Source organism: Oncorhynchus masou, unplaced genomic scaffold (assembly GCF_036934945.1).
Source record: "Oncorhynchus masou masou isolate Uvic2021 unplaced genomic scaffold, UVic_Omas_1.1 unplaced_scaffold_1227, whole genome shotgun sequence".
In the NCBI taxonomy this organism is placed as follows: domain Eukaryota; kingdom Metazoa; phylum Chordata; class Actinopteri; order Salmoniformes; family Salmonidae; genus Oncorhynchus; species Oncorhynchus masou.
In genome coordinates this window covers 132,153-152,780 of record NW_027002073.1, presented here as the reverse complement: position 1 = coordinate 152,780, position 20,628 = coordinate 132,153, and the positions used below count along the sequence as shown (strand labels likewise).

Here is a 20,628-nt window from a genome sequence, read left to right as displayed (position 1 = left end):
GAGAGGGGAAATGTCAATCATTTCAAGCCTAGTTCAATACTCATGGACACAACTGACAATAATAACAAAACAGAATAAATGTATTTTCTCTCTCTCTCTCTCTCTCTCTCTCACTCACACTCACACACACACACACACACACACACACACACACACACACACACACACACACACACACACACACACACACACACACACACACACACACACACACACCTTTCCTCTGTATAATCATGGGAAGGGCTACAAAATCAGTGTTAAGTTCAAGACAGCCAATAAGAGTGAGTCATGATTCAGTGATACCATTGACTGAGTGATTCAGTGAATCAGTGATACAGTTTATTCAGTGATTCAGTTATCCCATTGACTGAGTGATTCAGTGAATCAGTGATACAGCTTATTCAGTGATTCAGTTATACAGTTTATTCAGTGACTCAGCGATTCAGTGATAGTATATTCAGTGATTCAGAGATACCATTGACTCAGTGACTCAGTGAATCAGTTTATTCAGTGATTCAGTTGTTCAACCTTTCCTCACGACTGACTCCACTAAACGGTTCAGTGGTTGCTAGGCCGTCCAGCTCTTCTCCAGTTCCACCAGCTCCATACCTTCACAGTAGGACCGAGGACGCAGCGCCCTCACCTGGACAAACAAACAAACAACAGTTTACCATCTCTAACTCTACCTCTGTCTCTTTCTCCCTCTCTATCTCTTCCTCTGTCTCTTTCTCTCTCTCTATCTCTTCCTCTGTCTCTTTCTCTCTCTCTCTCTTCCTTTGTCTCTTTCTCCCTCTCTATCTCTTCCTCTGTCTCTCTCTTCTCCCTCTCTATCTCTTCCTCTGTCTCTTTCTGTCTCTCTCTTCTCCCTCTCTATCTCTACCTCTGTCTCTTTCTCCTTCTCCTTCTCTATCTCTTCCTCTGTCTCTTTCTCCCTCTATCTCTTCCTCTGTCTCTTTCTGTCTCTCTCTTCTCCCTCTCTATCTCTACCTCTGTCTCTTTCTGTCTCTCTCTTCTCCAGTTCCACCAGCTCCATACCTTCACAGTAGGACCGATGACGCAGCGCCCTCACCTGGACAAACAAACAAACAACAACATACCATCTCTCTATCTCTAGCTCTACCTCTGTCTCTTTCTCCCTCTCTATCTCTTCCTCTGTCTCTTTCTGTCTCTCTCTTCTCCCTCTCTATCTCTTCCTCTGTCTCTCTCTTCTCCCTCTCTCTCTTCCTCTGTCGCTCTTTCTCCTCTCTCTCTCTCTCTCTCTCTCGAACTCTCTCTATCTGTCTCTTCTAACTCTCCCCCTCCAGCCCTAATAGGTTGTAATCTCTAGGTAGCTCCCTCCTAATAGGTGGTAATCTCTAGGTACCTCCCTCCTAATAGGTGGTAATCTGTAGGTACCTCCCTCCTAATAGGTGGTAATCTGTAGGTACCTCCCTCCTAATAGGTTGTAATCTCTAGGTACCTCCCTCCTAATAGGTGGTAATCTCTAGGTACCTCCCTCCTAATAGGTGGTAATCTCTAGGTACCTCCCTCCTAATAGGTGGTAATCTCTAGGTACCTCCCTCCTAATAGGTGGTAATCTCTAGGTACCTCCCTCCTAATAGGTTGTAATCTGTAGGTACCTCCCTCCTAATAGGTGGTAATCTCTAGGTACCTCCCTCCTAATAGGTGGTAATCTCTAGGTACCTCCCTCCTAATAGGTTGTAATTTCTAGGTTCCTCCCTCCTAATAGGTGGTAATCTGTAGGTTCCTCCCTCCTAATAGGTGGTAATCTGTAGGTTCCTCCCTCCTAATAGGTGGTAATCTCTAGGTACCTCCCTCCTAATAGGTGGTAATCTCTAGGTACCTCCCTCCTAATAGCTACTGGGGTGGTTCTGTGTGTAGAGGATAGTTGCTGTAGCAGGGGGAAGGGTTGTAGTCTGTAGGTACCGGGGTGGTTCTGTGTGTAGAGGATAGTTGCTGTAGCAGGGGGAAGGGTTGTAGTCTGTAGGTACCGGGGTGGTTCTGTGTGTAGAGGATAGTTGCTGTAGCAGGGGGAAGGGTTGTAGTCTGTAGGTACCGGGGTGGTTCTGTGTGTAGAGGATAGTTGCTGTAGCAGGGGGAAGGGTTGTAGTCTGTAGATACCGGGGTGGTTCTGTGTGTAGAGGATAGTTGCTGTAGCAGGGGAAGGGTTGTAGTCTGTAGGTACCGGGGTGGTTCTGTGTGTAGAGGATAGTTGCTGTAGCAGGGGGAAGGGTTGTAGTCTGTAGGTACCGGGGTGGTTCTGTGTGTAGAGGATAGTTGCTGTAGCAGGGGGAAGGGTTGTAGTCTGTAGGTACTGGGGTGGTTCTGTGTGTAGAGGATAGTTGCTGTAGCAGGGGGAAGGGTTGTAGTCTATAGGTACCGGGGTGGTTCTGTGTGTAGAGTATAGTTGCTGTAGCAGGGGGAAGGGTTGTAGTTGGGACCGGGGTGGTTCTGTGTGTTGTAGATAGTTGCTGTAGCAGGGGGAAGGGTTGTAGTCTGTAGGTACTGGGGTGGTTCTGTGTGTAGAGGATAGTTGCTGTAGCAGGGGGAAGGGTTGTAGTCTGTAGGTACTGGGGTGGTTCTGTGTGTAGAGGATAGTTGCTGTAGCAGGGGGAAGGGTTGTAGTCTATAGGTACCGGGGTGGTTCTGTGTGTGGAGGATAGTTGCTGTAGCAGGGGGAAGGGTTGTAATCTGTAGGTACCGGGGTGGTTCTGTGTGTTGTAGATAGTTGCTGTAGCAGGGGGAAGGGTTGTAGTCTGTAGGTACTGGGGTGGTTCTGTGTGTTGTAGATAGTTGCTGTAGCAGGGGGAAGGGTTGTAGTCTGTAGGTACCGGGGTGGTTCTGTGTGTTGTAGATAGTTGCTGTAGCAGGGGGAAGGGTTGTAGTTGGGACCGGGGTGGTTCTGTGTGTTGTAGATAGTTGCTGTAGCAGGGGGAAGGGTTGTAGTCTGTAGGTACTGGGGTGGTTCTGTGTGTAGAGGATAGTTGCTGTAGCAGGGGGAAGGGTTGTAGTCTGTAGGTACTGGGGTGGTTCTGTGTGTAGAGGATAGTTGCTGTAGCAGGGGGAAGGGTTGTAGTCTATAGGTACCGGGGTGGTTCTGTGTGTGGAGGATAGTTGCTGTAGCAGGGGAAGGGTTGTAATCTGTAGGTACCGGGGTGGTTCTGTGTGTTGTAGATAGTTGCTGTAGCAGGGGGAAGGGTTGTAGTCTGTAGGTACTGGGGTGGTTCTGTGTGTTGTAGATAGTTGCTGTAGCAGGGGAAGGGTTGTAGTCTGTAGGTACCGGGGTGGTTCTGTGTGTTGTAGATAGTTGCTGTAGCAGGGGGAAGGGTTGTAGTTGGGACCGGGGTGGTTCTGTGTGTTGTAGATAGTTGCTGTAGCAGGGGGAAGGGTTGTAGTCTGTAGGTACTGGGGTGGTTCTGTGTGTAGAGGATAGTTGCTGTAGCAGGGGGAAGGGTTGTAGTCTGTAGGTACCGGGGTGGTTCTGTGTGTAGAGGATAGTTGCTGTAGCAGGGGGAAGGGTTGTAGTCTGTAGGTACCGGGGTGGTTCTGTGTGTTGTAGATAGTTGCTGTAGCAGGGGAAGGGTTGTAGTCTGTAGGTACCGGGGTGGTTCTGTGTGTAGAGGATAGTTGCTGTAGCAGGGGAAGGGTTGTAGTCTGTAGGTACCGGGGTGGTTCTGTGTGTAGAGGATAGTTGCTGTAGCAGGGGGAAGGGTTGTAGTCTGTAGGTACCGGGGTGGTTCTGTGTGTAGAGGATAGTTGCTGTAGCAGGGGGAAGGGTTGTAGTCTGTAGGTACCGGGGTGGTTCTGTGTGTAGAGGATAGTTGCTGTAGCAGGGGGAAGGGTTGTAGTCTGTAGGTACCGGGGTGGTTCTGTGTGTAGAGGATAGTTGCTGTAGCAGGGGGAATGGTGTCCACTGGATGGGTTCTATGGGCCAGCTGCACACTGACAGGTCACTGGCTTTCCCAGAATCCAACACACACTCCGCCAGGCTGACCTCGCTGACCGCCCAGCCGTACTGGGAACTGGAGGGGAGAGAGGGATGAGGTGGGAACCATGACAACGTTTTACTATAGTTCTCTCTCATACACCTGTGTTACAGTTTGTGTGTTCTCTCTGTGTTACAGTTTACGTGTGTTCTCTCTGTGTTACAGTATGTGTGTGTTCTCTCTGTGTTACAGTTTGTGTGTGTTCTCTCTGTTTTACAGTTTGTGTGTGTTCTCTCTGTGTTACAGTTTGTGTGTGTTCTCTCTGTGTTACAGTATGTGTGTTCTCTCTGTGTTACAGTTTGTGTGTGTTCTCTCTGTGTTACAGTTTGTGTGTGTTCTCTCTGTGTTACAGTTTGTGTGTGTTCTCTCTGTGTTACAGTATGTGTGTTCTCTCTGTGTTACAGTTTGTGTGTGTTCTCTCTGTGTTACAGTTTATGTGTGTGTTCTCTCTGTGTTACAGTTTGTGTGTGTTCTCTCTGTGTTACAGTTTGTGTGTGTTCTCTCTGTGTTACAGTATGTGTGTGTTCTCTCTGTGTGTGTGTTCTCTCTGTGTTACAGTTTATGTGTGTGTTCTCTCTGTGTTACAGTTTGTGTGTGTTCTCTCTGTGTTACAGTTTGTGTGTGTTCTCTCTGTGTTACAGTATGTGTGTGTTCTCTCTGTGTGTGTGTGTTCTCTGTGTGTGTGTTCTCTGTGTGTGTGTGTTCTCTCTGTGTGTGTGTTCTCTGTGTGTGTGTTCTCTGTGTGTGTGTGTTCTCTGTGTGTGTTCTCTCTGTGTGTGTTCTCTCTGTGTGTGTGTTCTCTGTGTGTGTTCTCTCTGTGTGTGTGTGTTCTCTGTGTTAGTGTATGTGTGTGTTCTCTCTGTGTGTGTGTTCTCTCTGTGTGTGTGTTCTCTGTGTGTGTGTGTCACCAACTTGTGTGGGTAGACGGTGTTGAGTTGTGTTCTCTCTGTGTGTGTTCTCTCTGTGTGTGTGTTCTCTCTGTGTGTGTGTTCTCTGTGTGTGTGTGTCACCAACTTGTGTGGGTAGACGGTGTTGAGTTGTGTTCTCTCTGTGTGTGTTCTCTCTGTGTGTGTGTTCTCTCTGTGTGTGTTCTCTGTGTGTGTGTGTTCTCTCTGTGTGTGTTCTCTGTGTGTGTGTGTCACCAACTTGTGTGGGTAGACTGTGTTGAGGTGTGTTCCGTTGCTAGGGCAGGTGGAGGCCAGGGACAGCGTATCGTCGTGGTAACAGCAGGTGCGGTCGAGCGCCCTCCGGTGTAGCAACTCGTCGGAGCGGGTGAAGACGGGGTTATCCAACGAGTCAGCTGATCCACCGATGGACCGCCCCCAGAAACGACCCGACAGCTCGTCAAAGTGGTTGAACCTACGGTAGCTAACACACACGCATGCACGCACACACGCACACGCACATGCACGCACACACGCACACGCACAAAGGTCAATAAACCAGGTTATGTTATGATATCTATAACACACACACACACTCCCTCTGTCGGAAGGGAGACGCCCGTGTTTTCACACCAGAAACAGGAAGTCAGGTTGAACAGGAAGTGCGATGCCAGGAAACAGGGAGGGTCAGTTGTCAGTTGTTTCTGAAGTAACTTTAGAACCTGGTAGTGGATCAGAGAGAGACGGTACCAACCAGAACAGAGATGGGTTGGATCAGAGAGAGACGGTACCAACCAGAACAGAGATGGGTTGGATCAGAGAGAGACGGTACCAACCAGAACAGAGATGGGTTGGATCAGAGAGAGACGGTACCAACCTGAACAGAGATGGGTTGGATCAGAGAGAGACGGTACCAACCAGAACAGAGATGGGTTGGATCAGACACAGAGAGAGAGAGAGATAGTACCAACCAGAACAGAGATGGGTTGGATCAGAGAGAGACAGTACCAACCAGAACAGAGATGGGTTGGATCAGACACAGAGAGAGAGAGAGATAGTACCAACCAGAACAGAGATGGGTTGGATCAGAGAGAGACAGTACCAACCAGAACAGAGATGGGTTGGATCAGAGAGAGACGGTACCAACCAGAACAGAGATGGGTTGGATCAGAGAGAGACGGTACCAACCAGAACAGAGATGGGTTGGATCAGAGAGAGACAGTACCAACCAGAACAGAGATGGGTTTATAATGTAATTCAATATGAACCAGTTCAGTACCAGAACAGAGATGGGTTTATAATGTAATTCAATATGAACCAGTTCAGTACCAGAACAGAGATGGGTTTATAATGTAATTCAATATGAACCAGTTCAGTACCAACCAGAACAGAGATGGGTTTATAATGTAATACAATAGAAACCAGTTCAGTACCAGAACAGAGATGGGTTTATAATGTAATACAATAGGAACCAGTTCAGTACCAGAACAGAGATGGGTTTATAATGTAATTCAATATGAACCAGTTCAGTACCAGAACAGAGATGGGTTTATAATGTAATACAATAGGAACCAGTTCAGTACCAGAACAGAGATGGGTTTATAATGTAATACAATAGGAACCAGTTCAGTACCAGAACAGAGATGGGTTTGTAATGTAATACAATAGGAACCAGTTCAGTACCAGAACAGAGATGGGTTTATAATGTAATACAATAGAAACCAGTTCAGTACCAGAACAGAGATGGGTTTATAATGTAATACAATAGAAACCAGTTCAGTACCAGAACAGAGATGGGTTTATAATGTAATACAATAGAAACCAGTTCAGTACCAACCAGAACAGAGATGGGTTTATAATGTAATACAATAGAAACCAGTTCAGTACCAACCAGAACAGAGATGGGTTTATAATGTAATACAATAGAAACCAGTTCAGTACCAGAACAGAGATGGGTTTATAATGTAATACAATAGAAACCAGTTCAGTACCAACCAGAACAGAGATGGGTTTATAATGTAATACAATAGGAACCAGTTCAGTACCAGAACAGAGATGGGTTTATAATGTAATACAATATGAACCAGTTCAGTACCAACCAGAACAGAGATGGGTTTATAATGTAATACAATAGGAACCAGTTCAGTACCAGAACAGAGATGGGTTTATAATGTAATACAATATGAACCAGTTCAGTACCAACCAGAACAGAGATGGGTTTATAATGTAATACAATAGAAACCAGTTCAGTACCAGAACAGAGATGGGTTTATAATGTAATACAATATGAACCAGTTCAGTACCAACCAGAACAGAGATGGGTTTATAATGTAATACAATAGAAACCAGTTCAGTACCAGAACAGAGATGGGTTTATAATGTAATACAATATGAACCAGTTCAGTACCAGAACAGAGATGGGTTTATAATGTAATACAATAGGAACCAGTTCAGTACCAACCAGAACAGAGATGGGTTTATAATGTAATACAATAGGAACCAGTTCAGTACCAGAACAGAGATGGGTTTATAATGTAATACAATATGAACCAGTTCAGTACCAACCAGAGATGGGTTTATAATGTAATACAATATGAACCAGTTCAGTACCAACCAGAGATGGGTTTATAATGTAATACAATATGAACCAGTTCAGTACCAACCAGAACAGAGATGGGTTTATAATGTAATACAATAGAAACCAGTTCAGTACCAGAACAGAGATGGGTTTATAATGTAATACAATATGAACCAGTTCAGTACCAGAACAGAGATGGGTTTATAATGTAATACAATAGGAACCAGTTCAGTACCAGAACAGAGATGGGTTTATAATGTAATACAATATGAACCAGTTCAGTACCAACCAGAACAGAGATGGGTTTATAATGTAATACAATAGAAACCAGTTCAGTACCAGAACAGAGATGGGTTTATAATGTAATACAATATGAACCAGTTCAGTACCAGAACAGAGATGGGTTTATAATGTAATACAATAGAAACCAGTTCAGTACCAGAACAGAGATGGGTTTATAATGTAATACAATATGAACCAGTTCAGTACCAGAACAGAGATGGGTTTATAATGTAATACAATAGAAACCAGTTCAGTACCAACCAGAACAGAGATGGGTTTATAATGTAATACAATAGGAACCAGTTCAGTACCAGAACAGAGATGGGTTTATAATGTAATACAATATGAACCAGTTCAGTACCAACCAGAACAGAGATGGGTTTATAATGTAATACAATATGAACCAGTTCAGTACCAACCAGAACAGAGATGGGTTTATAATGTAATACAATAGAAACCAGTTCAGTACCAGAACAGAGATGGGTTTATAATGTAATACAATAGAAACCAGTTCAGTACCAGAACAGAGATGGGTTTATAATGTAATACAATATGAACCAGTTCAGTACCAACCAGAACAGAGATGGGTTTATAATGTAATACAATATGAACCAGTTCAGTACCAACCAGAACAGAGATGGGTTTATAATGTAATACAATAGAAACCAGTTCAGTACCAGAACAGAGATGGGTTTATAATGTAATACAATAGAAACCAGTTCAGTACCAGAACAGAGATGGGTTTATAATGTAATACAATAGAAACCAGTTCAGTACCAACCAGAACAGAGATGGGTTTATAATGTAATACAATAGAAACCAGTTCAGTACCAACCAGAACAGAGATGGGTTTATAATGTAATACAATAGAAACCAGTTCAGTACCAGAACAGAGATGGGTTTATAATGTAATACAATAGAAACCAGTTCAGTTCCTCCACCCATCATTTCCTGGTTCTATTTTCACTACTCTACTCCCTCAATACTAACAAATAGAGCTACTAACAGGTGTGTGTGTGTGGTGTGGTGTTGTGTGTGGTGTTGTGTGGTGTGGTGTGTGTGTGGTATGTGTGTGTGTGGGTGTGGTGGGTGTGGTGTGGTGAGTGTGGTGTGCTGTGGTGTGTGTGGTGTGTGTGGTGTTGTGTGGTGTGTGTGTGGTATGTGTGTGTGTGGGTGTGGTGGGCGTGGTGTGGTGATTGTGGTGTGTGGTGTGTGGTGTTGTGTGGTGGGTGTGGTTGGTGTGGTGTGTGTGGTGTGGTGTGGTGAGTGTGGTGGGTGTGGTGGCGTGTGGTGTGGTGTGTGGTGGGTGGGTAGTGTGGTGGGTGTGTGGTGGGTGGGTAGTGTGGTGGGTGTGTGTGGTGTGGTGTGTGGTTTGGTGGTGGGTGGTGTGGGGTGTGGTGTGTGGTGGGTGGTGGGTGGTGTGTGGTGTGGTGTGTGGTGTGGTTTGTGGTGTGGTGGGTGGCGTGGTGGGTGGGTGGTGGGTGGTGTGTGGTGTGGTGGGTGTGTGTGTGTGGTGTGTGGTATGGTGTGGTGGGTGATTGTGTGGTGTGTGGTGTGGTGGGTGATTGTGTGGTGTGTGGTGTGTGGTTTGGTGGTGGGTGGTGTGGTGTGTGGTGTGGTGTGTGGTGTGGTGTGTGGTGTGGTGGGTGTGGTGGGTGTGTGTGTGGTGTGTGGTTTGGTGGGTGTGGTGTGTGGTGTGGTGGGTGTGGTGTGTGGTGTGGTGGGTGTGGTGGGTGTGTGTGTGGTGGGTGTGTGTGTGGGAGGGGTGTTGGGTGTGGTGTGTGGTGGGTGTGGTGGCGTGTGGTGTGGTGTGGTGGGTGGGTGTGTGGTTGGTGTGGTGGTGTGTGGTGTGGTGGGTGTGGTGTGTGGGTGGTGTGGTGGGTGGGTGTGGTGTGGTGTGTGTGGTGGGTGTGGTGGTGTGTGGTGTGGTGTGGTGTGTGGGTGGTGTGGTGGGTGGTGTGGTGGGTGTGTGTGTGGTGTGGTGTGTGGTTTGGCGGTGGGTGGTGTGGGGTGTGGTGTGTGGTGGGTGGGTGGTGTGTGGTGTGTGGTGTGGTGTGTGGTGTGGTTTGTGGTGTGGTGGGTGGTGTGGTGGGTGTGTGTGTGGTGTGTGGTGGGTGGGTGTGGTGGGTGGTGTGGTGGTGTGTGGTGTGGTGTGGTGGGTGGGTGGGTGTGTGGTGTGTGGTGTGGTGTGGTGTGGTGGGTGGGTGTGTGGTTTGGTGTGTGGTGTGTGGTGTGTGGTGTGGTGGGTGTGGTGGGTGTGTGTGGTGGCGTGTGGTGTGGTGGGTGGGTGTGGTGGGTGTGGTGTTATGGGTGTGGTGTGGCGGGTGTGGTGTGATGGGTGTGGTGTGGTGTGTGGTGTTTTGGGTGTGGTGTGATGGGTGTGGTGTGTGGTGTGTGGTGTGTGGTGTGGTGGGTGGGTGTGTGGTGTGTGGTGTGTGGTGTGGTGGGTGGGTGTGGTGTGTGGTGTGTGGTGTGATGGGTGTGGTGTGGCGGGTGTGGTGTGTGGTGTGTGGTGTGGTGGGTGGGTGTGTGGTGTGGTGGGTGTGGTGGGTGTGTGTGGTGGCGTGTGGTGTGGTGGGTGGGTGTGGTGGGTGTGGTGTTATGGGTGTGGTGTGGCGGGTGTGGTGTGATGGGTGTGGTGTGGTGTGTGGTGTTTTGGGTGTGGTGTGATGGGTGTGGTGTGGTGTGTGGTGTGTGGTGTGTGGTGTGGTGGGTGGGTGTGTGGTGTGTGGTGTGTGGTGTGGTGGGTGGGTGTGGTGTGTGGTGTGTGGGTGTGGTGTGATGGGTGTGGTGTGGCGGGTGTGGTGTGTGGTGTGTGGTGTGTGGTGTGGTGGGTGGGTGTGTGGTGTGGTGGGTGTGGTGTGATGGGTGGTGGGTGTGGTGGTGTGTGGTGTGGTGTGGTGGGTGGTGGGTGTGGTGGTGTGTGGTGTGGTGTGGTGGGTGGTGGGTGTGGTGGTGTGTGGTGTGGTGTGGTGGGTGTGGTGTGTGGTGGTGTGTGGTGTGGTGTGGCGGGTACCTGCTCCGTGTCTGGTCTACTTTAGTCTTTATCAACATGGCTCTGTATCGTCGCACCGCCAGCCAGGCCACGGCGCCAATCAGTGTAACTATGGCAACCAGCACACCAAGGCACGCCCCCACCAGCCACTGCTGCGTCATCCTCACGTCACAACGACGACCCATGAACCAGAAATGATCCCCCACAGGGCACCTGGAGAAAGAGAATACAGAGCACCTGGAGAGAGAGACAGAGCACCTGGAGAGAGAGAATACAGAGCACCTGGAAAGAGAGACAGAGCACCTGGAGAGAGAGACAGAGCACCTGGAGAGAGAGACAGAGCACCTGGAGAGAGAGAATACAGAGCACCTGGAAAGAGAGACAGAGCACCTGGAGAGAGAGAATACAGAGCACCTGGAAAGAGAGACAGAGCACCTGGAGAGAGACGGAGCACCTGGAGAGAGACGGAGCACCTGGAGAGAGACGGAGCACCTGGAGAGAGAGACAGAGCACCTGGAGAGAGAGAATACAGAGCACCTGGAGAGAGACGGAGCACCTGGAGAGAGACGGTGCACCTGGAGAGAGAGACAGAGCACCTGGAGAGAGAGACAGAGCACCTGGAGAGAGAGACAGAGCACCTGGAGACAGAGAGCACCCGGAGAGATAGAGCGAGAGAGGGAGAGAGAGAGAGACAGAGCACCTGGAGAGAGACAGAGAGAGCACCTGGAGAAAGACAGAGCACCTGGAGAGAGAGAGCACCTGGAGAGAGAGACAGAGCACCTGGAGAGAGAGACAGAGCACCCGGAGAGAGATACAGAGCACCTGGAGAGAGAGACAGAGTACCTGGAGAGAGAGACAGAGCACCTGGAGAGAGAGACAGAGTACCTGGAGACAGAGAGAGCACCTAGAGAGAGAGAGAGAGACAGAGCACCTGGAGAGAGACACAGAGCACCTGGAGAGAGAGAGCGGGAGAGAGAGAGCGGGAGAGAGAGAGAGGCAGAGCACCTGGAGAGAGAGAGCGGGAGAGAGAGAGGCAGAGCACCTGGAGAGAGAGAGACAGCGACAGGGAACCTGGAGAGACACTATCTTTCAATATATACAGTGCCTTGCGAAAGTATTCGGACCCCTTGAACTTTGCGACCTTTTGCCACATTTCAGGCTTCAAACATAAAGATATAAAACTGTATTTTTTTGTGAAGAATCAACAACAAGTGGGACACAATCATGAAGTGGAACGACATTTATTGGATTTTTCAAACTTTTTTAACAAATCAAAAACTGAAAAATTGGGCGTGCAAAATTATTCAGCCCCTTTACTTTCAGTGCAGCAAACTCTCTCCAGAAGTTCAGTGAGGATCTCTGAATGATCCAATGTTGACCTAAATGACTAATGATGATAAATACAATCCACCTGTGTGTAATCAAGTCTCCGTATAAATGCACCTGCACTGTGATAGTCTCAGAGGTCCGTTAAAAGCGCAGAGAGCATCATGAAGAACAAGGAACACACCAGGCAGGTCCGAGATACTGTTGTGAAGAAGTTTAAAGCCGGATTTGGATACAAAACGATTTCCCAAGCTTTAAACATCCCAAGGAGCACTGTGCAAGCGATAATATTGAAATGGAAGGAGTATCAGACCACTGCAAATCTACCAAGACCTGGCCGTCCCTCTAAACTTTCAGCTCATACAAGGAGAAGACTGGTCAGAGATGCAGCCAAGAGGCCCATGATCACTCTGGATGAACTGCAGAGATCTACAGCTGAGGTGGGAGACTCTGTCCATAGGACAACAATCAGTTGCAAGAATGTGGCAAGAAGAAAGCCATTTCTTAAAGATATCTATAAAAAGTGTTGTTTAAAGTTTGCCACAAGCCACCTGGGAGACACACCAAACATGTGGCTTGTGGCAAACTTTAAACAACACTTTTTATAGATATCTTTAAGAAATGGCTCTGGTCAGAAATGGCTCTGGTCAGATGAAACCAAAATTGAACTTTTTGGCAACAATGCAAAACGTTATGTTTGGCGTAAAAGCAACACAGCGCATCACCCTGAACACACCATCCCCACTACCAAACATGGTGGTGGCAGCATCATGGTTTGGGCCTGCTTTTCTTCAGCAGGGACAGAGAAGATGGTTAAAATTGGAGCCAACTACAGGACCATTCTGGAAGAACCTGATGGAGTCTGCAAAAGACCTGAGACTGGGACGGAGATTTGTCTTGCAACAAGACAATGATCCAAAACATAAAGCAAAATCTACAATGTAATGGTTCAAAAATAAACATATCCAGGTGTTAGAATGGCCAAGTCAAAGTCCAGACCTGAATCCAATCGAGAATCTGTGGAAAGAACTGAAAACTGCTGTTCACAAATGCTCTCCATCCAACCTCACTGAGCTCGAGCTGTTTTGCAAGGAGAAATGGGAAAAAAATTCAGTCTCTCGATGTGCAAAACTGATAGAGACATACCCCAAGCGACTTACAGCTGTAATCGCAGCAAAAGGTAGCGCTACAAAGAATTAACTAAAGGGGGCTGAATAATTTTGCACGCCCAATTTTTCAGTTTGTGATTTGTCAAAAAAGTTTGAAATATCCAAAAAATGTCGTTCCACTTCATGATTGTGTCCCACTTGTTGTTGATTCTTCACAAACAAATACAGTTTTATATCTTTATGTTTGAAGCCTGAAATGTGGCGAAAGGTCGCAAAGTTCAAGGGGGCCGAATACTTTCACAAGGCACTGTACATTTATTAGCATGTCTTGTGATGTCTCTTTTTACTGTCTGTGTGTGTGTGTGTGTGTGTGTGTGTGTGTGTGTTCTTACTGGCAGAGGGGTGGTTGGTGAGGGTGGTGGGTACAGATGCCCTGGTTGTGACAGTAGTCAGAGTGACAGACCGAGGAACAGACGGCCATGTGACCTGGTCTGGACAAACACTCAAAACCTGCTGCAGGGCAGTTGAACAACCACAAACACACATCATCCTGCACACCTGGGGGAGGAGGAGAGGGAGAGAGAAGAGAGGGAAGGAGAGAACAGAGAAGGAAGAAGAGAGAAGGAGAGAATGGAGAGGGAAGGAGAGAGGAGAGAGAAGGAGAGAACGGAGAGGGAGAGAGGGAACGAGAGAACGGAGAGAGAGAGAGGAAGAGAGGGAGAGAGGAAAGGAGAGAGAGAGGAGAGAAGAGAGGGAGAGAGGAGAGAGAAGAGAGGGAAGGAAAGAACGGAGAGAGAGGGAGAGAGAAGAGGGAAGGAGAGAAAGGAGAGGGAGAGGATAAGATAAGAAAAGAGGGAGGGAGGGAGAGAAAGGAGAGAGAGAGAAGAAGAGAAAGGGAGAGAAGAACAGAAGGAAGGAGAGAATGGAGAGAATGGAGAGGAGAGAAGAAGGAGAGTAGGAAGGAAAGAGGGAGAGTAGGAGAGAAGGAGAGAGAAGAAAGGGAAGGAGAGAAGAGAGAGGGAGATTGAGAAGAAAGAGGAGGAGAGAGAAGGAGAGAACGGAGAGGGAGAGAGGGAACGAGAGAACGGAGAGGGAGAGGAGAGAGGAAGAGAGGGAACGAGAGAACGGAGAGGGAGAGGAGAGAGGGAGAGAGGAAGAGAGGGAAGGAGAGAATGGAGAGAGGGAGATTGAGAAGAAAGAGGAGGAGAGAGAAGAGAGCGAAGGAGAAAAAGGAGAGGGGATGAGGAGAGAAGAAGAGAGAGATTTTTTAACAAAAAGCTTTGACCAAAAAGCTAACAGTGTTTAATAGTTGAACAGTTCTGAGGATCTGGAGAACTCAAACAGAGCAGGCTTTGGTTACAGCCCAGCACTAACACACCCAATTACACCGAGCAAGGCCTTGAGGAGCAGTTCATTGGTTGAGCGGTATTTGTGCTGGGCTAAAACAAAACCTTGCACCGTCTGGCAGACCCCTGACTCACCTCCCACAGTAACGTTCGTAACCTTTGACCCTCTGAAGCTCCGCCCCTCTCTGACAGCCTGGGCCAATCCGGTGCGTTCCAGCAGAGACCCCGCTCCTGATACGCCCAGCCAGGCCAACGCTCCTGAGGTCCTAAACACCACCACACTCTGCACCACTCGACCTCTAGAGGATAGTTTAATATATTAATCACACTCTGTACCTCTAGAGGTTTAATATATTAATCACACTCTGTACCTCTAGAGGATAGTTTAATATATTAATCACACTCTGTACCTCTAAAGGATAGTTTAATATATTAATCACACTCTGTACCTCTAAAGGATAGTTTAATATATTAATCACACTCTGTACCTCTAGAGGATAGTTTAATATATTAATCACACTCTGTACCTCTAGAGGATAGTTTAATATATTAATCACACTCTGTACCTCTAGAGGTTTAATATATTAATCACACTCTGTACCTCTAGAGGTTTAATATATTAATCACACTCTGTACCTCTAGAGGTTTAATATATTAATCACACTCTGTACCTCTAGAGGTTTAATATATTAATCACACTCTGTACCTCTAGAGGTTTAATATATTAATCACACTCTGTATCTCTAGAGGTTTAATATATTAATCACACTCTGTACCTCTAAAGGATAGTTTAATATATTAATCACACTCTGTACCTCTAGAGGATAGTTCAATATATTAATCACACTCTGTACCTCTAGAGGTTTAATATATTAATCACACTCTGTACCTCTAGAGGATAGTTTAATATATTAATCACACTCTGTACCTCTAGAGGTTTAATATATTAATCACACTCTGTACCTCTAGAGGATAGTTTAATATATTAATCACACCTAATAAACTGGTCATGAGTGTACACTTTTGGTACATTTTTTAGCTAGCTCATCTGGTTAGTTAGCTCTCTGTCTCATTGACCACCCAACTGCGCTGACGCAAGCGAGCTAGCCACTTAATGTAACTTGTTTTCTCTAAGTGTATGTTAGCTAGCTCTGTTAGCCATGTTATGAATAAAACTACCATCTTCTGTAGACATCAGGGTCAGATTTCAGAGCGCTAGTTAGCTCCAAATGTGGTTTTAGCTCCGACTGCATGCTGACAGTGGTAGTGAATTCAGTGGCCATTCAGTGGCTAGCGACACTACAAACATCATTTTACCAGTTTCCCGTTAAGCACATATAATGGCTGTCCACCACAACATAACAGAGAGTTTCCTGATTGACAGTCTGTGTTTAATTTCATTGTGTATCAGAAACACAGTCTCAATTCATTTCAATGTGTATCAGAAACACAGTCTCAATTCATTTCAATGTGTACCAGAAACACAGTCTCAATTCATTTCAATGTGTACCAGAAACACAGTCTCAATTCATTTCAATGTGTACCAGAAACACAGTCTCAATTCATTTCAATGTGTACCAGAAACACAGTCTCAATTCATTTCAATGTGTATCAGAAACACAGTCTCAATTCATTTCAATGTGTATCAGAAACACAGTCACAATTCATTTCAATGTGTACCAGAAACACAGTCTCAATTCATTTCAATGTGTACCAGAAACACAGTCTCAATTCATTTCATTATGTATCAGAAACACAGTCTCAATTCATTTCAATGTGTATCAGAAACACAGTCTCAATTCATTTCAATGTGTACCAGAAACACAGTCTCAATTAATTTCAATGTGTATCAGAAACACAGTCTCAATTCATTTCAATGTGTACCAGAAACACAGTCTCAATTCATTTCAATGTGTACCAGAAACACAGTCTCAATTCATTTCATTATGTATCAGAAACACAGTCTCAATTCATTTCAATGTGTATCAGAAACACAGTCTCAATTCATTTCAATGTGTATCAGAAACACAGTCTCAATTCATTTCAATGTGTACCAGAAACACAGTCTCAATTCATTTCAATGTGTACCAGAAACACAGTCTCAATTCATTTCATTATGTATCAGAAACACAGTCTCAATTCATTTCAATGTGTATCAGAAACACAGTCTCAATTCATTTCAATGTGTACCAGAAACACAGTCTCAATTCATTTCAATGTGTACCAGAAACACAGTCTCAATTCATTTCAATGTGTACCAGAAACACAGTCTCAATTCATTCCAATGTGTACCAGAAACACAGTCTCAATTCATTTCAATGTGTACCAGAAACACAGTCTCAATTCATTTCAATGTGTACCAGAAACACAGTCTCAATTCATTTCAATGTGTACCAGAAACACAGTCTCAATTCATTTCAATGTGTATCAGAAACACAGTCTCAATTCATTTCAATGTGTATCAGAAACACAGTCTCAATTCATTTCAATGTGTACCAGAAACACAGTCTCAATTCATTTCAATGTGTATCAGAAACACAGTCTCAATTCATTTCAATGTGTACCAGAAACACAGTCTCAATTCATTTCAATGTGTATCAGAAACACAGTCTCAATTCATTTCAATGTGTACCAGAAACACAGTCTCAATTCATTTCAATGTGTATCAGAAACACAGTCTCAATTCATTTCAATGTGTATCAGAAACACAGTCTCAATTCATTTCAATGTGTATCAGAAACACAGTCTCAATTCATTTCAATGTGTACCAGAAACACAGTCTCAATTCATTTCAATGTGTATCAGAAACACAGTCTCAATTCATTTCAATGTGTACCAGAAACACAGTCTCAATTCATTTCAATGTGTATCAGAAACACAGTCTCAATTCATTTCAATGTGTATCAGAAACACAGTCTCAATTCATTTCATTGTGTATCAGAAACACAGTCTCAATTCATTTCAATGTGTACCAGAAACACAGTCTCAATTCATTTCAATGTGTACCAGAAACACAGTCTCAATTCATTCCAATGTGTACCAGAAACACAGTCTCAATTCATTTCAATGTGTACCAGAAACACAGTCTCAATTCATTTCAATGTGTAGCAGAAACACAGTCTCAATTCATTTCAATGTGAATAATCACCTGCTCCAAACCCCCTGCAGGTCCTGGAATCCCGGGGCTCTCTGGAGGTAGGGCGCCACCTGCAGGATGGGAGGAGGAAGTACACCGTCAATTCTCGACTACAGACTGGGGTTCATTACAGAGAACTACAATGGATAATAACCTGTTAACTACTACAGACTGGTGTGGATAATAACCTGTTAACAGACTGGTGTGGATAATAACCTGTTAACAGACTGGTGTGGATAATAACCTGTTAACAAACTGGTGTGGATAATAACCTGTTAACTACTACAGACTGGTGTGGATAATAACCTGTTAACTACTACAGACTGGTGTGGATAATAACCTGTTAACTACTACAGACTGGTGTGGATAATAACCTGTTAACAGACTGGTGTGGATAATAACCTGTTAACTACTACAGACTGGTGTGGATAATAACCTGTTAACTACTACAGACTGGTGTGGATAATAACCTGTTAACTACTACAGACTGGTGTGGATAATAACCTGTTAACAGACTGGTGTGGATAATAACCTGTTAACAGACTGGTGTGGATAATAAACTGTTAACTACTACAGACTGGTGTGGATAATAACCTGTTAACAGACTGGTGTGGATAATAACCTGTTAACAGACTGGTGTGGATAATAACCTGTTAACAGATAGGTCTGGAAAATAACCTGTTAACTACTACAGACTGGTGTGGATAATAACCTGTTAACAGACTGGTGTGGATAATAACCTGTTAACAGACTGGTGTGGATAATAACCTGTTAACAGACTGGTGTGGATAATAACCTGTTAACAGACTGGTGTGGATAATAACCTGTTAACAGACTGGTGTGGATAATAACCTGTTAACAGACTGGTGTGGATAATAACCTGTTAACTACTACAGACTGGTGTGGATAATAACCTGTTAACTACTACAGACTGGTGTGGATAATAACCTGTTAACAGACTGGTGTGGATAATAACCTGTTAACTACTACAGACTGGTGTGGATAATAACCTGTTAACAGACTGGTGTGGATAATAACCTGTTAACTACTACAGACTGGTGTGGATAATAACCTGTTAACTACTACAGACTGGTGTGGATAACAACCTGTTAACAGACTGGTGTGGATAATAACCTGTTAACAGACTGGTGTGGATAATAACCTGTTAACAGACTGGTGTGGATAATAACCTGTTAACAGACTGGTGTGGATAATAACCTGTTAACTACTACAGACTGGTGTGGATAATAACCTGTTAACTACTACAGACTGGTGTGGATAATAACCTGTTAACAGACTGGTGTGGATAATAACCTGTTAACTACTACAGACTGGTGTGGATAATAACCTGTTAACAGACTGGTGTGGATAATAACCTGTTAACTACTACAGACTGGTGTGGATAATAACCTGTTAACAGACTGGTGTGGATAATAACCTGTTAACAGACTGGTGTGGATAATAACCTGTTAACTACTACAGACTGGTGTGGATAATAACCTGTTAACTACTACAGACTGGTGTGGATAATAACCTGTTAACTACTACAGACTGGTGTGGATAATAACCTGTTAACTACTACAGACTGGTGTGGATAATAACCTGTTAACAGACTGGTGTGGATAATAACCTGTTAACTACTACAGACTGGTGTGGATAATAACCTGTTAACTACTACAGACTGGTGTGGATAATAACCTGTTAACAGACTGGTGTGGATAATAACCTGTTAACAGACTGGTGTGGATAATAACCTGTTAACTACTACAGACTGGTGTGGATAATAACCTGTTAACTACTACAGACTGGTGTGGATAATAACCTGTTAACAGACTGGTGTGGATAATAACCTGTTAACTACTACAGACTGGTGTGGATAATAACCTGTTAACAGACTGGTGTGGATAATAACCTGTTAACAGACTGGTGTGGATAATAACCTGTTAACTACAACAGACTGGTGTGGATAATAACCTGTTAACTACTACAGACTGGTGTGGATAATAACCTGTTAACAGACTGGTGTGGATAATAACCTGTTAAGACTACAGACTGGTGTGGATAATAACCTGTTAACAGACTGGTGTGGATAATAACCTGTTAACAGACTGGTGTGGATAATAACCTGTTAACTACTACAGACTGGTGTGGATAATAACCTGTTAACAGAGTGGTGTGGATAATAACCTGTTAACTACTACAGACTGGTGTGGATAATAACCTGTTAACTACTACAGACTGGTGTGGATAATAACCTGTTAACTACTACAGACTGGTGTGGATAATAACCTGTTAACAGACTGGTGTGGATAATAACCTGTTAACTACTACAGACTGGTGTGGATAATAACCTGTTAACAGACTGGTGTGGATAATAACCTGTTAACTACTACAGACTGGTGTGGATAATAACCTGTTAACAGACTGGTGTGGATAATAACCTGTTAACTACTACAGACTGGTGTGGATAATAACCTGTTAACAGACTGGTGTGGATAATAACCTGTTAACAGACTGGTGTGGATAATAACCTGTTAACTACTACAGACTGGTGTGGATAATAACCTGTTAACAGACTGGTGTGGATAATAACCTGTTAACTACTACAGACTGGTGTGGATAATAACCTGTTAACAGACTGGTGTGGATAATAACCTGTTAACAGACTGGTGTGGATAATAACCTGTTAACAGACTGGTGTGGATAATAACCTGTTAACAGACTGGTGTGGATAACCTGTTAACAGACTGGTGTGGATAATAACCTGTTAACAGACTGGTGTGGATAATAACCTGTTAACTACTACAGACTGGTGTGGATAATAACCTGTTAACTACTACAGACTGGTGTGGATAATAACCTGTTAACAGACTGGTGTGGATAATAACCTGTTAACTACTACAGACTGGTGTGGATAATAACCTGTTAACAGACTGGTGTGGATAATAACCTGTTAACAGACTGGTGTGGATAATAACCTGTTAAT

General features: G+C 44.8%; 1 protein-coding gene across 1 annotated transcript in view; it reads right to left on the bottom strand.

The window, feature by feature from the left end:
- Positions 1-310: 310 nt before the first annotated feature.
- LOC135529985 (mucin-2-like) overlaps positions 311-20,628 on the bottom strand; it is a gene marked incomplete at its 5' end in the record, with an annotated part of 23,673 nt that continues 3,355 nt past the window's right edge. Inside the window, 7 exons of the mRNA XM_064958382.1 lie at positions 311-643; positions 3,860-4,022; positions 5,133-5,354; positions 10,747-10,938; positions 13,553-13,718; positions 14,642-14,805; positions 17,655-17,713. Of these exons, the coding sequence (XP_064814454.1) occupies positions 569-643; positions 3,860-4,022; positions 5,133-5,354; positions 10,747-10,938; positions 13,553-13,718; positions 14,642-14,805; positions 17,655-17,713 (1,041 nt within the window). The remainder of the gene's footprint in view (positions 644-3,859; positions 4,023-5,132; positions 5,355-10,746; positions 10,939-13,552; positions 13,719-14,641; positions 14,806-17,654; positions 17,714-20,628) is intronic.